Source organism: Patiria miniata, unplaced genomic scaffold (genome assembly GCF_015706575.1).
Source record: "Patiria miniata isolate m_02_andy unplaced genomic scaffold, ASM1570657v1 HiC_scaffold_30, whole genome shotgun sequence".
NCBI classification, from domain to species: Eukaryota; Metazoa; Echinodermata; class Asteroidea; order Valvatida; family Asterinidae; genus Patiria; species Patiria miniata.
The window spans coordinates 9,302,214-9,319,024 of record NW_024037070.1 but is presented as its reverse complement, the minus strand read 5'-3'; the positions used below and the strand labels follow the sequence as shown (position 1 = coordinate 9,319,024).

The following is a 16,811-nucleotide window of genomic DNA, read 5'->3' as shown; positions in this document are numbered from 1 at the left end:
CAAACAGCCTGAGAAGTAAATGCATCCTACTCATTAAAGAGAAATTAGTTTACACCCAAATCGTTGAAGAAAAAATACCTTTTTTTACTGTTTCTTTCAATCTAGAGCCAACGTGTTTGCAACAACAATTGGAAATGTTTATTTAAGGTTAACATTTCCCAATATGCTCGAAAAATCAATGGAAGGTACTTTAGAAATTTCAGAAAACAAAAGTACAAAATCTTTTTAACATTTGGGATGTGCCATGTGTTTGATATTTTGTTGACTTTGCCTTTTAAATAAGTCGTATCCTTATCTTATTTTGGATTGATTGGATTATTGTGGATTGCATATATTGGATCATCATTGGCTATAGAGTACATGAAATGTACTTTTTATCTGCTTTGTTTAGTCGGGAGTCAATATCATCATGTGCAGTATGAATACCGAAATTGTTAAATTACCATTGTTACATTGGTACATCCTTCCAGAAATCGAGTTGGAATGTCTTCTAGGGTCCCATGGGCATCTTTCCTGGAAGTTGGGTGCAGTTTAATTTTTTTGGCCAAAATTGCAAAAAAATGCAAGGGGTTAGCCTTACATTTTTCATCAAATTTGGCAAAAAAATGACTTTTCTCCAAACGACGCAGAAATGACTATTGATGCAAGGAGAGTAGCATACAATATTCAGACTGTTATGATTTTGAAGGTTTGGGCACAAATAATAGATTTATTGAGAAAAGAAATTTAATTTTGCACTGATTTCAACCCAAATTTTTGACCATTGTTCCTGTCTAATGGTACATTTGTCCAGAAATCAAGTTGGAATGTCGTCTAGGGTCCCATAGGCATCTTTCCTGGAAGTTTGGCGCAATTTAATTTTTTGGCCAAAATGGAAAAATTACAAGGGGTTAGCCTTACATTTTTCATCAAATTTGGCCAAAAAATGACTTTTCGCCAAACAACACAAAAATGACTATTGATGCAAGGAGAGTAGCATACAATATTCAGACTGCCATTATTTCGAAGATTTGGGCACAAATAATCGATTTATTGAGAAAAGAAATATTATTTTTCTCTGATTTTGACCCTAATTTTCGATGCATTGGGCTTTACAAGTAGGCACTGAATTAGCAAGGTGCATAAAACTGCTTTTTAAAAGCAATTAAAATACAATGTGAATGTTTGTTACCACCAATGCACATGAATAGAGTAGTGGTTGTGAAGTGTAATTCTGCAATGAAAGCGACTTTGATCAAACAAACAAAAAACAAAACAATACACTGTTTTTATTCAACAAGTTAATTTTATTAATATTTGACATGTATTTTATTTTACACAAGATATGAAGCACTTAATTTAAATTGTATGGTACAAATTACGTTGAAGAAAATATCTCAGTAAATTAACAAATCTACGACTTTTGTTTGGTTATAATAATATACTAAATATGGCTCTTTATGTTATCATTATATGATGGTTGCTTAAGTCTTATCTTGCTTCATGGCTCTCTGGGAAAAAGCCTAGATATTTAATCCTAACTCCCCAAGGGGTGTGCAAAATCGTATTGAATTTGGAGGATTCAGGACTGTTAGTTAATGAAAGTTTTCTGGGCCAGAATTCTTTAAAAAAAAAATTGCTGGCTAGCATTAGATATTTTTTTTTAGTTTCAGTTTTATTGAACACGGCCGATTACTAGAATTCTGAAGTACTGTTTAGTGTAGCTAAGATTTTCAATTAGGATTGTGAATGCAAGTCTGTAAACTTCAGTTATGAATCAAGTAATTCAATAAAGAATATAACGCATTCCTAAAAAAAAGTCTCCGAGTTAATTTGTTCAGAACATGAAATTGTCTCAACAATTTCAACCCATATCAACACTGGAAGTTTGGTGCAATTTATTTTTTTGGCCAAAATTGAAAAAATTGCAGGGGGTTAGCCTTACATTTTTAATGAAATTTGGCCAAAATATGAATTTCTTTTAATTGATATATCTGTCCCCAAATCGAGTGGGAATTAGGTCGAGGGGCCTTTAGGAGTCTTTCCAGGAAGTTTTGAGCAATTTCATTTTTTGGCCAAAATTGACAAAAATTGCAAGGGGTTAGCCTTACATTTTTAATGAAATTTGGCCAAAATATGAATTTCTTTGTATTAATATATCTGTTCCTAAATCGAGTTGGAATGTGTCCGAGGGTCGCCTTGGAGTCTTTCCAGGAAGTTTGAAGCAATTTCATTTTTTGGCTAAAATTGACAAAAATTACAAGGGGTTAGCCTTACATTTTTAATGAAATGTGGCCAAAATATGAATTTCTTTTAATTGATATATCTGTTCCTAAATCGAGTTGGAATGTGTCCGAGGGTCGCTTAGGAGTCTTTCCAGGAAGTTTGGAGAAATTTCATTTTTTGGCCAAAATTGACAAAAATTGCAAGGGGTTAGCCTTACATTTTTAATGAAATTTGGTCAAAATATGAATTTCTTTTAATTAATATATCTGTCCCCAAATCGAGTGGGAATGTGGTCGAGGGGCCTTTAGGAGTCTTTCCAGGAAGTTTTGAGCAATTTCATTTTTTGGCCAAAATTGACAAAAATTGCAAGGGGTTAGCCTTACATTTTTGATGAAATTTGGCCAAAATATGAATTTCTTTTAATTGATATATATGTTCCTAAATCGAGTTGGAATGTGTCCGAGGGTCGCACAGGAGTCTTTCCAGGAAGTTTGAAGCAATTTCATTTTTTGGCCAAAATTGACAAAAATTGCAAGGGGTTAGCCTTACATTTTTAATGAAATTTGGTCAAAATATGAATTTCTTTTAATTGATATATCTGTCCCCAAATCGAGTTGGAATGTGGTCGAGGGGCCTTTAGGAGTCTTTCCAGGAAGTTTTGAGCAATTTCATTTTTTGGCCAAAATTGACAAAAATTGCAAGGGGTTAGCCTTACATTTTTGATGAAATTTGGTCAAAATATGAATTTCTTTTAATTGATATATCTGTTCCTAAATCGAATTGGAATGTGTCCGAGGGTCGCCCAGGAGTCTTTCCAGGAAGTTTGGAACAATTTCATTTTTTGGCCAAAATTGATAAAAATTGCAAGGGGTTAGCCTTACATTTTTAATGAAATTTGGTCAAAATATGAATTTCTTTTAATTGATATATCTGTCCCCAAATCGAGTGGGAATGTGGTCGAGGGGCCTTTAGGAGTCTTTCCAGGAAGTTTTGAGCAATTTCATTTTTTGGCCAAAATTGACAAAAATTGCAAGGGGTTAGCCTTACATTTTTAATGAAATTTGGTCAAAATATGAATTTCTTTTAATTGATATATCTGTCCCCAAATCGAGTTGGAATGTGGTCGAGGGGCCTTTAGGAGTCTTTCCAGGAAGGTTTGAGCAATTTCATTTTTTGGCCAAAATTGACAAAAATTGCAAGGGGTTAGCCTTACATTTTTGATGAAATTTGGTCAAAATATGAATTTCTTTTAATTGATATATTTGTTCCTAAATCGAATTGGAATGTGTCCGAGGGTCGCACAGGAGTCTTTCCAGGAAGTTTGAAGCAACTTCATTTTTTGGCCAAAATTGACAAAAATTGCAAGGGGTTAGCCTTACATTTTTGATGAAATTTGGTCAAAATATGAATTTCTTTTAAATGATATATCTGTTCCTAAATCGAGTTGGAATGTGTCCGAGGGTCGCACAGGAGTCTTTCCAGGAAGTTTGGAACAATTTCATTTTTTGGCCAAAATTGACAAAAATTGCAAGGGGTTAGCTTTACATTTTTGATGAAATTTGGTCAAAATATGAATTTCTTTTAATTGATATATCTGTTCCTAAATCGAGTTGGAATGTGTCCGAGGGTCGCCCAGGAGTCTTTCTAGGAAGTTAGAATCAATTTCACTTTTTGGCCAAAATTGACAAAAATTGCAAGGGGTTAGCCTTACATTTTTAATGAAATTTTGCCAAAATATGAATTTCTTTTAATTGATATATCTGTTCCTAAATCGAGCTGGAATGTGTCCGAGGGTCGCTTAGGAGTCTTTCCAGGAAGTTTGGAGAAATTTCATTTTTTGGCCAAAATTGACAAAAATTGCAAGGGTTAGCCTTACATTTTTGATGAAATGTGGTCAAAATATGAATTTCTTTTAATTGATATATCTCTCTCCAAATCGAGTTGGAATGTGGTCGAGGGGCCTTTAGGAGTCTTTCCAGGAAGTTTTGAGCAATTTCATTTTTTGGCCAAAATTGACAAAAATTGCAAGGGGTTAGCCTTACATTTTTAATGAAATTTGGTCAAAATATGAATTTCTTTTAATTGATATATCTGTCCTCAAATCGAGTTGGAATGTGGTCGAGGGGCCTTTAGGAGTCTTTCCAGGAAGTTTTGAGCAATTTCATTTTTTGGCCAAAATTGATAAAAATTGCAAGGGGTTAGCCTTACATTTTTAATGAAATTTAGTCAAAATATGAATTTCTTTTAATTGATATATCTGTCCCCAAATCGAGTGGGAATGAGGTCGAGGGGCCTTTAGGAGTCTTTCTAGGAAGTTTGGAAAAATTTCATTTTTTGACCAAAATTGACAAAAATTGCAAGGGGTTAGCCTTACATTTGTAATGAAATTTGGTCAAAATATGAATTTTTTGTATTGATATATCTGTTCCTAAATTGAGTTGGAATATGTCCGAGGGTCGCCTAGGAGTCTTTCCAGGAAGTTTGGAGAAATTTCATTTTTTGGCCAAAATTGACAAAAATTGCAAGGGGTTAGCCTTACATTTTTGATGAAATTTGGCCAAATATGATTTTTTTTTTTGCATTGATATATCTGTTCCTAAATCGAGTTGGAATGTGTTCGAGGGTAGCCTAGGAGTCTTTCCAGGAAGTTTGAAGCAATTTCATTTTTTGGGCCAAAATTGACAAAAATTGCAAGGGGTTAGCCTTACCATATGGCCTTACATTTGTAATGAAATTTGGCCAAAATATGAATTTCTTTGAATTTCTTTTAATTGATATATCTGTCCCCAAATCAAATTGGAATGTGGTCGAGGGGCCTTCAGGAGTCTTTCCATGGAGTTTGGGGAAATTTCATTTTTTGACCAAAATTGACAAAAATTGCAAGGGGTAAGCCTTACATTTTTCATCGAATTTGGCCAAAAAATGACTTTTCTACAAACGACGCAGAAATGACTTTTGATGCAAGGAAAGTATAATACAATATTTAGACTGCCATTATTTGGGCACAAATAATCGATTAAGTGAGAATTTGTTTTTACTTTTCACTGATGTTAACCCAAGTTTTCGACTCATTGTTCCTGTCTTACAGCACATCCATCCAGAAATAGAGTTGGAATGTCTTCTAAGGGCCCTTAAGCATCTTTTCTGGAAGTTTAGTGCATTGAATTTTTGGTCAAAATTTGAAAAAATTGCAAGGGGTTAGCCTTACAAAAAATGACTTTTCTCAAAACGGCGCAGAATGACTATTGATGCAAGGAGAGTAGCATACAATATTCAGACTGCCATTATTTCGAATATTTGGGCACAAATAATCGATTTATTGAGAAAAGAAATATTTTCACTGATTTTGACCCTAATTTTCGATGCATTGGGTTTTACAAGTAGGCACTGAATTAGGAAGGTGCATAAAACTGCTTTTTAAAAGCAATGAAAATACAAAAGCTCTTTAATTATTGAATGTGAATGTTTATTACCACCAATGCACATGATTATAAAAATGGTTAGAGTAGTGGTTGTGGATTGTAATATCTGAAATGAAAGTGACTTTGATAAAACAAACAAAAAACCAAAACAATACACTGTTTTTATTGAACAAGTTATTTTTATTAATATTTGACATGTATTTTTTTACACAAGATATGAAGCACTTAATTTAAATTGTATGGTACAAATTACGTTGAAGAAAATATCTCAGTAAATGAACAAATCTACGAATTTTATTTGGTTATAATAATATACTAAATATGGTTTGCCTCATTTTTTATCATTATATGATAGTTGCTTAAGTATTATCTTGCTTCATGGCTCTCTGGGAAAAAGCCTAGATATTAAATGAACAGTTTTCTGGGCCAGAATTCTTTAAAAAAAAAATTGCTGGCTAGCATTAGATATATTTTTTTTAGTTTCAGTTTCGTAGAACACGGCCGATAACTAGAATTCTGAAGTACTGTTTTAGTGTAGCTAAGATTTTCAATTAGGATTGTGAATGCAAGTCTGTAAACTTCAGTTATGGATCAAGTAATTCAATAAAGAATAAAACGCATTCCTACAAAAGTCTACGAGTTAGTTGTTTAGAACATGAAATTGTCTCAACAATTTCAACCCACAACATCAGGTAACTGCCTTAAGACCAGCCGGAATGGATAAATAACTGCCAAAGTACCTCAATCTATGTGAAGGTATATTTTGTCAAACAAAAATCTGTGTAAACAAAACAAAAAGTATTAAAAAAAACCCATTTTGTGCGACCATTATTTTGTTATAAATAAAAATTAAAGCACAACTACTTGATCACATTTCATGATTTTGGGAAAATCACAAATTAAAGGTCTGCTGCAGAATCACGTGAAACGCAGCTTTAATACCCAGCAAATTTTACCATGATATTAAGGTAAAAGCAATATTTCATAAACTGTACACTTAGAAATGTAGCTTCGAAGTAAGTGAGGGTGAGTTTGCGGAAAGAATAGTGTACAAGAAGTAAGCCCCCTGCCCCCCCCCCTCCTATTTATACACAAACTGTATAGCCCTTGCAGAAACCCAGAGGCACATCAACACAATTGAAATCCTGTTCTGAAAACACTTCCTCATTTTGTTCTCGATAAATTCCCATTTTTTTTTTTTAACTGCTTTTAGAGCTAATCTAAGTATTATTTACTACTGTTCCATTCTACAAATATAACAAAAAAGGCTTTGTCAGGAAGTGTGTTGTTAGAAATAAATAACTGCGTCTAATTTCTTTTCATCTGATACTTAAATATAAGGGTTCCGCGAAAAAGAGCACATTTGTGGTAAAAAAGATTTTTTGAAAACGGCACCACCTTGGTCCAAAAAAGTTGATTCATTTTGTGTTATTGGCAAACCTGCTGCAAAAAAAAATCACAATTTGAGCAAGAAAAGCTTCACAATTTAAGGGAATTGCTGCATGGTGAATGCATAGTAAGCAACGTGTCATTTGAGGTTTGTAATTGAAGAAAGTTCTGAGGCGCCATGAAGTTTTTTGAAAGGTGGTCGAATTTTGCAAATTTAGAAAAAATATTTCATAATATAACCAGGCACGACATTTTGCTTGCCATAAAACATCTGCCGTGCATCTATAATTGTACCACTGATGTACCAAAATGACATATTATTTGACACAATCATTAAGGACATGGTGGGTCTTTCAAGATAATAAAAGTTACCAACAAAGAGAAAAGTTTTGGAACATCGAATCTTCCAATACTTCTCTTCGTTCAGTTCACTTTTTTCTTGTTTTCTTTATGTCTGTACTGTCCAACATGTACATATTTACACAAACCTCTCGTTGCTCCCGTTACTGTGACATCCAACAGTTTTGATCAATGCTGTTAACTTCTGGAAGAATAAAAAATAAAGTCTATTAATTTCTGGGAAAAAAAGTAAAAATTTAACAATTATGTTGACTTGCATAATTCAAAATGTTAACTCCATTACTGGGTACAGAATTCATTACTATGACAATTAGGATATATCTTACTCAGTAAATTTAGGCTTTGCAAAGAAATTCATTGACGCCCAGTTTCACTAAGCTACCGAGATGAAAATACTGCTTATCGAATTGCATGCTAAGCATGAATCAGCAGAGTTCCACTTGCAATGTACATTGCATGACAGTATGGCTAGTGACCTTTACTTGCTAAGTGTATAATATCCGTGCTTAGCACATTTCTGTGCTTGGGTCTGTGCTTTGTGACCTCATTTGGAAGCCCCATTTGAAGGGACACACCGCATGTGCATACTGGTTTGTGTACGTACAGCACAAAGTACACATGACTTATTTTATTCTGAAAGCCCACAAATCCTTAGCGTCTTTGCGTTATGGTCTGGCGCCATCGGCAATACATTTGAATGTCCCTCCCCATGGTCTCCCCCAACTCTACCCTTTAACCGTTGAGGGGTACTTGTGCAAGGAGTCTATAGGGGATTATTTTAAAACAAGTCCTACACGATCCCTACCTTGGGTCAACCTTCCTGGCCGAAATCCTCAGTGAATTTGACGTATTTGCCCAGGTCATCTACGTTGACGGATGGCTTGATGTGATCTAGCGACTTCTGCAGGTCTTTCTGTGGATATTATAACAGACGGGATTGTCATCCAACAATTACTGTAGAAAAGGGCAAGCTGTGATACCATGACTTTGAAGTCTTGGTACCAGACTGTACACAGGGAATCAGAAAAGTTGTAACTGAAGGAATTTTTATCCATAAAACATTTTTGAATTTGTCTGATAAACTGTGTAAATATATACATACGACACAAAACCACAAATAGGATTCAACCTTGGTTACAGTTAATTATCAGTGATACACACGACAGACCTACTGATTAAGGACAGCCTACGAATCCAATAGCTCATATCGGGAGCTCAGTCAGATAAAGAGTCAGAAAACTGCAAGCGTGTTTTGTCTTTACGACCTCTGATGTAGGGTCAACTTTATTTCACTGTTTACAAGCACACAAAAAGAGAAGGCTGCACCAAAACAATGAACCATTCCTGATTTGGCCACTAGCCCCGCCCACTTTGAACGTTGGTCAACCCATCATGGGGCGGGGCTCAACGGATCGTTCCATTTCATCCCGAGGGCGTTTGCCTGTCCTTATATACATGCATAAGGACCGGTCTGCAGTCTAACTTACCACTGTGATCTTTGGCTCGGCTAGCTTTTCGCCAGGGACATTCAGCCAGGTCATCTCGAAGGCCTGGGGGTGACCCGGGGAGCATGGGGTCAACAGGTCATGAACTATGACACTGGGGTCCACAGGGGAAGGACCAGATATCTGTATGGAGGTAAGGACAGAGCTCATTCAAAAATCATGCGGCACACTTCTATTTTCAATTCAGGTACAGTCCATTAAAAATTGCATACTATACAAATAACGAATGTTTGTGAGTGCGATGGTAAGAATAATTTCATAAGGTGACAGATTGAATGTTCTATTCCACGAGGCGAAGCCGAGTGGAATAGAACATTCAATCTGTCACCGAATGAAATTATTCTTTCCATCGCACGAACGTAAAACATTCGTTATTTGTTTTATACAACACCTGAATAAATTCTCGTCATTTGATTGGTAAATTATAAACTACAATTTATTTTGATTTTAAAAATGTTGAACTACCCCTTCACGAAAATGTTTGAACCCAACGCTGTAGCGCTGGCTCTTTGGAACAATACGCGCTACGCTGAACGTGCACACCAGCATGCATTTTGCACGCAAATACCGCGTCATGGAACAAGCGCAAAGTGAAACGGTATAACGCATGGGTATAACGCATGGACGCACCGTGCATTATACCGAATACTAATATGTCACGTGTTCTACAATTCACCAATCAGATGACGGGGATTTATTCAGGTGTTGTATAAAATCTAATATTCCTACTGATGGTACATCATATTCTATAATACAAATCAAAAGGTTTGGTGTCTTTTAATCTGTTTCCAACACCAAAGGCTAATAATGGTTATGAGCCAGAGACACAGCCAAAGCTGGACCAAAGCCGTGGTTTGACAAAGTCCAAGGCGTTTGTAGCAGGAACTCCTTAAGCCTACCTTCATGAAATGAGTAGCGGTCTGGACTTTACGCACAGGTTCCATGAGTGCATTCCTGACGACAATGCTGATGTCAGCCCCTGAGTATCCCGAACTCAGCTCCCCTAGGTACTTGTAGTCAGCTTCGGTTAGATCACAAGGCGTCTTACCCATGTGCAGCTTGAACATGGTGGTACGTGCCTGCTCCTCGGGCAGCGGAATGTAGATCCTCCTCTCAAATCTGATTTAAAAAAAACAGGGGTTAATTCCGTGACAGTGGAATAAACAGCTTTGATTAGACAGGCTTAATACGATTTTAAGAAACTGACTGGATTGGGGTTTGAACCTACAACCTCCTGAACGGTGTACTGGTGCTCTACTAACTGAGCTATCCAGCCCTATTTTGCCAGTCTTAAAATTTGTTGGTATCTTAGAAAGGGTTGGATAGCTCAGTTGTCTATGCTTTGTTGCCTTTAGCATGGTAACTGTTTATAGTGCCCAGGCTGGTACAACAGAATCCACTGTTGCATTTTTTAACAGACTAAGTGAAGAAAAAGAGAATTCAGATTGGGTTCAGGGATAATTGAAGGCCGGTAAAGATGAGGGGAGATTGAACCCTGAAGCTGTCCTACCTTCTTCTGATAGCAGCATCTAAGGTCCATGGGATGTTGGTTGCTCCTAGCACTAAGACCTGGTCGTTATCAACACCCACACCTACAAAGAGAAAAAACTAAACAAGTAACCACTGTGACCACAATAGACTCTATGAGTGAAGACTCAGTGTAATATATGGACAGTAGAGGGCGCTTCTGACCACCTTTGAGAGCCCGAGTAGGAGGGACACACACACCAAGCTTTTGTTTATGGTGTGAATCGAGGACACACACGTGCAACATCATCAGTGAATCAAGGTCAGAAACCGAATCGAGGACTCCTCGGTTGGAAAACATGTACACAACCAATGAGAGCTGTTGCAAAAAAGTTAGAGTACAAACAAAGGAAAAGGGAAGAGGAACAAAAGAAAAACCTTGATTAACACCATAAACAAACGTGCTAGTGTACCTACTGGTTCATGCACCAATGGCGTGAAGTACGCAAGACTAATTTCATTATAAATGTGCACAAACCCATAGCGTCTTCAAGTGAGTGCAAATCGATACTGGCAATGTGTTCAAATCTCCCTCCCAGTGGTCTCCCCAACTCTCCCTTTGTGGCCGTTGAGGGGGTACTTGTGTCGAGTCCATACACTTGAGGGGAAAGACAGATTGCAAGTTTGATTTGTTTTTGCTGGGAGACAAACGCGACTGACCTTGCATGTTGACCAGGAACTCGGTCTTGATTCGTCTGGCTGACTCGCTCTCGTTCTCACTTCTTGAGCCGCAGAGTGAGTCCACCTCATCAATGAAGATGATGGAGGGCCTGTTTTCTCTCGCTAGGGAGAAAAGGGTCTTCACTAACCTAAGAACAAACATCAAGAGAACAATTTTTTAAATGTAGAGAGCCTGATATCCAAGCAGGATTTGTCTCCAAAGCAAAATGGCACTAACCCATTAGTCTCTGTACTGCCCAAAACCACCCAAGCACTGTATGTTGTGAGGGATTCATCAAGGAGTAGAGGAATGTAATACAATGTAATACAATGTAATACAATGTAATACAATGTAACACAATGTAACACAAGTGCTAACAGGTTAATTTAATGTGTTCATTCTTCTTTGACTTACTTTTCACTCTCGCCGAGCCACTTAGAGACAAGATCCGAGGAAGAGACAGACAAGAAGGTTGAGTTGTTGGCCTCTGTTGCTACTGCTTTGGCTAGGTAGGATTTGCCTGTACCTGGGGGCTAACAAGGTCAGAAAACTGATTGAAAAAAGGCCTGCAGGCATTTGAGCGCAGATAGTCAAGCCATGGTTAACTGTAATTCGTGACTGAACTTCCTAAAGCTTGCTGGGGTCATCTGCAAATTCAAACTCATAAATAGAAATTATCGAGTAGTACTACTTAAACTGAACCTACCCCGTAGAGTAGAATTCCCCTCCACGCCTGTCGTTTGCCGGTGAAGAGATGAGGAAACTTGATGGGTAGAATGACGGCTTCCTTCAGGGCGTCTTTTGCTCCTTCAAGACCTGCAACATCATTCCACATAATGTTGGGTTTCTCCATTACAATTGCACCTGTCGGAAGCAGAAAGACATATTAATCACAATCAAAAGCCTTGCTACACAACCCTCATTGACAGTAAAAAGAAATTCAACTTCAATCATGTGCGTCAAAAAAGGGTAAGACTGCCAAGTCCTTATTTCCCAGTACAAAATGGCACTGTGCAAGTAAAGGAGGATTCGAACCTCCAACAAACAGAAGTTGATGTACTTTCTGTTTGGAGGCTGTTTTGTAGCATGTGAAGGCTGCTTCATACTGCACACGGATGTGAACACAAAGCCAAGGCAACGTCAGAGAACATTTGATGCAATTTGTTCCCATTAGCTTTCTCATGAGTATGAACTAGGATTTGCCTGTACCTGGGGGCTAATGGGGTCAGAAAACTGATTGAAAAAAAAAGGTTAACTTAATGCCACAGTATTCAGATTAGGATGAGATTTGAGCGCAGGACTAACTTACTTTGCAGTTGGGCATGCATCTTCTTGGTTTCAGGATTATCATCGCTGTCACTGTCGCTGTTATTGCCTTTTCTAGAAACAAAATGAGGAAAAATTTCAATATTTCAATTATTTTAAAATATTTTTTGGGAGTTTATTTCTGTGACATATACAATGGATTTCACAAAAGACTGGGGGAAAAAAGCCATTTGTCACAGCGATTTTTACACCCAATTTGTACTGACGTGCTTAACATTTGGTAGCCAAAGGGGACGATGGTTACAGTTGCATGTTGGGTACAGTAGTGTCTGTGATAGCAGTGTCTACTGTACGATAGACAGATAAGAACCAACACACTGGCTGCCATATTCTGCTTGAGGTCATGGGTCATGATACTCAGGCTTCATGTTTATACCCACTGAGCATGCGTCAACTTTGCCAAAGTGTATCGACGGCTGTTGCCAGTCAGTCAGTAATCATCAGTCTGAAGTGCGCTCGCCCTCATCGCATTGAAGGTACAAGTGTCATTTTAGGGTTTGCTATAAGGAATGGACACTTGTAGCACTCAACACCAGAGCATTACATTCATGGTGTTTTACTAGAGCAGGCTAAACACCCAACTAATAAAGGATAGGACGCCCAGCCCCGAGGCGACCTCTTTCTTATCATCCCATCTCATGACATCTCACCCTTTCTTGGACGAGCTGCCTCCTTCCTTGGACTTGACGGGCTTCTTCCTGTCCTTCTTCTTCTCGATGTAATTCTTGAGTTGCTCGGCTCGTTCTAGATATTGGGTACACTTGTCTCGGATGCTCTGTTTGGCTTTATCTCCATGAGCCTCATCTGAGGGAAAAGAACCCATGTCGGACAAATTCACTTACCAGATATGCAACTGTGACTAGTCAAATTCAGTCAACAGACAAAAACAGGCAAGTTGTAGGTACAGCTGGCTTATCAATCTCCCACAGTCAAAGCATTGCTGTATCAAGTTACATAAACAGTCACAGCCAGTCAGTACTGCTTAACTGTTGAAAAACATTCACTTGATTGATTTTTGACTACTGGGATGACTTAGTAGCGTTTGCCAGCCAGGGAGCGACATATCTATCAAAAAAACGCACAGTAAGGAAAAAATTGTCCCAAAATCACTCACACTTATTGGCATGAATGAAGTACTCTACTCCATGTGTGTACAGCTTCAGAGCTTCCTCGTAGTTGCCGTTTTTGTCTTCCTCTGTTGCCTTGGTTACGATGTCAATGGCTTTCTGTGAGATTTAAAGGGAAGGAAAAAAGCAATAATGTTAAATATCTAGCGCTTGGTAACAGTTGACCCAAAAAATGATAAAAAAAAATATCAAATGTGTCAAGAAGTAGGCTACATGTATTCCAGTGTTATGATTTTTTTTTATTCCCCAAATTTGCATGTTCACTTTTTCTTCCTTTAATTAGTTGCCAAGCACTGAGGAGAAAAGTGCATGAGTACCAGTAGAACCTATCAGTCAAAGGTTAAGCTGTAAATCATTAACTTATTCTAACTTTATTTATTGATTTATTGATCAATTTGACAGGCAATGCCATGTGTTTACTTAATTTGGAACAAGAATGAAGGGGAACTTTTCTCTGATTACTAGTTCCCAACTTTTGTGATCTGGCCATCACTAATTTTTCCCTTCAGTGACTGATCAAACATCAGAAAGTGATAATATGTCCTAAAAAGTCAAATTTAGCAGGGAAAATATTGAAGTAGTTACTGAGAAAAAACAGTTAGAAATTTTCAGACCAGCGCCATAGAGTTTGCGCACAGGGTAACAAGTGATGGCCAGATATGGGCATTCCCAAAATCCTCCAGAGCCACAAATCAGAAAAAAGATGGAATATTCTGCAAATAAATGTAGGAGCCAAGCCGTAGATACACGATCGCCGAAATAGGATCACGTAGCTTTAAGGGGTCTGACGACATAGCCACGTTCACTACGTTCACAGGTTTAGGGCCTAGGCTACTTATTTAATGCGGATTATGGTAAACGCTTCGTAAAGAAAATTGCCTTTTGGTTTTGCCGACAGCTCATATTTATAATATTTTAAAATATTTAACATTTAAAAAAACACAATTTTTTTTCAATAGGCCATGGAGCTAGGAACACATGCCTACACTGCACAACCAGTTTGGAAAAATGTGGACGGTGGGAAAAAAAGGAAATCGTCATCGTGATTCATTTGTTGTGTGCATAAAACTAAAACTAAGTAAAACATGATAAAAAAAAAACATAAACATGATTAAAAGGCCCGATTATACCTGTAATGTTCCACCTGAGGACATGTTTCTGGACTCTTGCTTCTACAATTGGAAAGAAACTTGTCAACTACCACAATCGAAAGGAACGTGGTCTTTCACATCCGCTTAAATAGATAAATATAGCCCAAAAATATCGCTCAGCGTTGAAAGAACTGCAATGCAAGATGAGTAAAATGGCGATGATGGCAGGTAATCGGCAACCAAGTCTCGTTCGGAAGCACAGTGATGGGCTGTGCCGGGTACCGGCGATTAGTACAGCTGCATGATGATAAGTCACCGATAGAAAATAACGCATGACTAACAGTAGGCGTGTCAATTGCTTTAAAAAATGGGGGAGGGTTATTTTTTTTTAAGAACGCAGCCATTCCAAGCGATCTGATTTCAAAACAGGTGATTTCGTTTTTCTGTCGATCATTTGCAAGTAGGAATACTTTGAAGTAATTTTACATCATGCATCATGATCCACATCAACAGGCAACTTACGCCCAGCAGGCGCCACAGCCTAGCCGGGCTGGACTAGTCTAGCTCCCTGATTTGAGAATCAGAATTAGGGGAAGAAAAAACTTTCTTTGCATCGATTTTTAAGAAAAACATATTTTACGCCATTTGCTCACTTGATTTTTACAAGGAAACTAATGAGAAGATATGTTCTGGCGCTTGCGCTGTTGAATGTTGTCGAAATAAAATACATAGGCCCACCTAAATAAATCTTGATGAGGCCATCAGGCCATCAGACTCAGTCATGGGCGACGCCAGGTTTTTTTTTTGGGGGGGGGAGGTACAAACTACTCATCGATCGGCAGAAGGGGGTGCTGAGTCTCCCATCGTCACATCCAGGGGATATTATGGTGGTGGGGACGAGCAAAGAAGGGCGTGGGGAAGGAGAGGGTGGGGCTTGACTTCATGGGGGGGGGGCGCTGTAAAGTTACGTTTAACGGCGCGTTAAGGCACATTTCCTCTCTTTTTTTAAATTACGAAACATGAACAGTATTTTGATTACAAAACGATATTGACTTAAACCATCTTCTTTTCTTCCCATTTTTCCGGTGGTGGTGTTCGGGGTGGGGTGGCAACGTACCCTTTGCCTGCACATGCACGCCCATTATGGTCAGACAAGACTGCACCGTTTCACTGATCCAAACAGCCAAGCAGGCTCTTATTTTAATTTGGCTATATACATTGTAAACGTGCACATGTACTTTAATGTGGTGGCCGCAGATCTGACAGACATCACAATTTCTGACCAATGAAAAAAACTCGGAAGTCGCTACTGTGTCGGGGACATCATAGTTTTCGCATAAGTTGATTCCCCCTACGTGACACACATCGATTTTTCCCCTGCCATGTAGCACACAAAGGAGATGATTTTCTGTCAAGTCAACCACTGCTCCTAATTCTTGAGTTTAACTACTTTTTTTAATACATACAAACAAAGTTACGAGAAAAAAAGTCGACGCGAGTTTCCGATTTTCTGTAAAAGGGCATATTAAATAAGAAAATTCACCGACAAACACACAGTTACATACGCGACGGTATAATTGGCTGATCATACCAACCGCCAAGAAATTCTTACAGCGTGACTTTATCTGTTAGGGATTAGGCCAACAACAAAAAAGTCTCCGGTTTCTGGTATGGAGCTTGTCCAAAAAGTGGTGCGGCTACGCGGCTTTTTTTTTTTTTTTACCCGACTTTTTTGCTTCAAATTTGCTTCAAATGTCGGCTGATGACTGCAAATGATGCCCGACTAAACTTAGTGCAAATATATGGGAGTCCAGAGAGGCCACATAAAGCTTATTCTCGATCATAACCCCATCTAAAAACACGTTGAAATTGCGCAGCAGCAGAATTCCAGTCAAACCAGTGAGTTTGGCGGTTTTGAGACATCATCTTTCATTGAAAAAAAACCTTTTTCATTTTGCCGACGCGCATGGCTACGGCGACGCGCGCGCATACCAGAAACCGGAATTTTTTTTTTTTTGGCCTTAGGGAACCCTCTATCCAAATTTTTCCCGCCGTTTTTGGACACAACCTGACTTTGAGAATACATTTCATGACACAAAACTGTTTTCATCTAAGTGAATTGAAACCTCACCAACGGAGAGATTTAATTGGCAAGCGTCTACTTGAGGCGAATCAGGGAAAAGTCGATTATAAACTCC

The 16,811-nt window shown here is 38.1% G+C and overlaps 1 protein-coding gene across 1 annotated transcript; it reads right to left on the bottom strand.

The window, feature by feature from the left end:
- Positions 1-5,784: 5,784 nt before the first annotated feature.
- On the bottom strand, positions 5,785-14,829 carry LOC119739294 (vacuolar protein sorting-associated protein 4B-like). The gene is made up of 12 exons (XM_038214173.1): positions 14,653-14,829; positions 13,510-13,621; positions 13,046-13,199; positions 12,379-12,449; positions 11,776-11,933; positions 11,484-11,602; positions 11,069-11,217; positions 10,392-10,473; positions 9,781-10,000; positions 8,864-9,004; positions 8,182-8,289; positions 5,785-7,560 (listed from the first exon to the last, which is right to left on the bottom strand). Exons 1-11 carry the CDS (start codon positions 14,674-14,676, stop codon positions 8,188-8,190), a joined length of 1,332 nt encoding a protein of 443 aa, XP_038070101.1. The 5' UTR covers positions 14,677-14,829; the 3' UTR covers positions 5,785-7,560; positions 8,182-8,187.
- Positions 14,830-16,811: the final 1,982 nt, after the last annotated feature.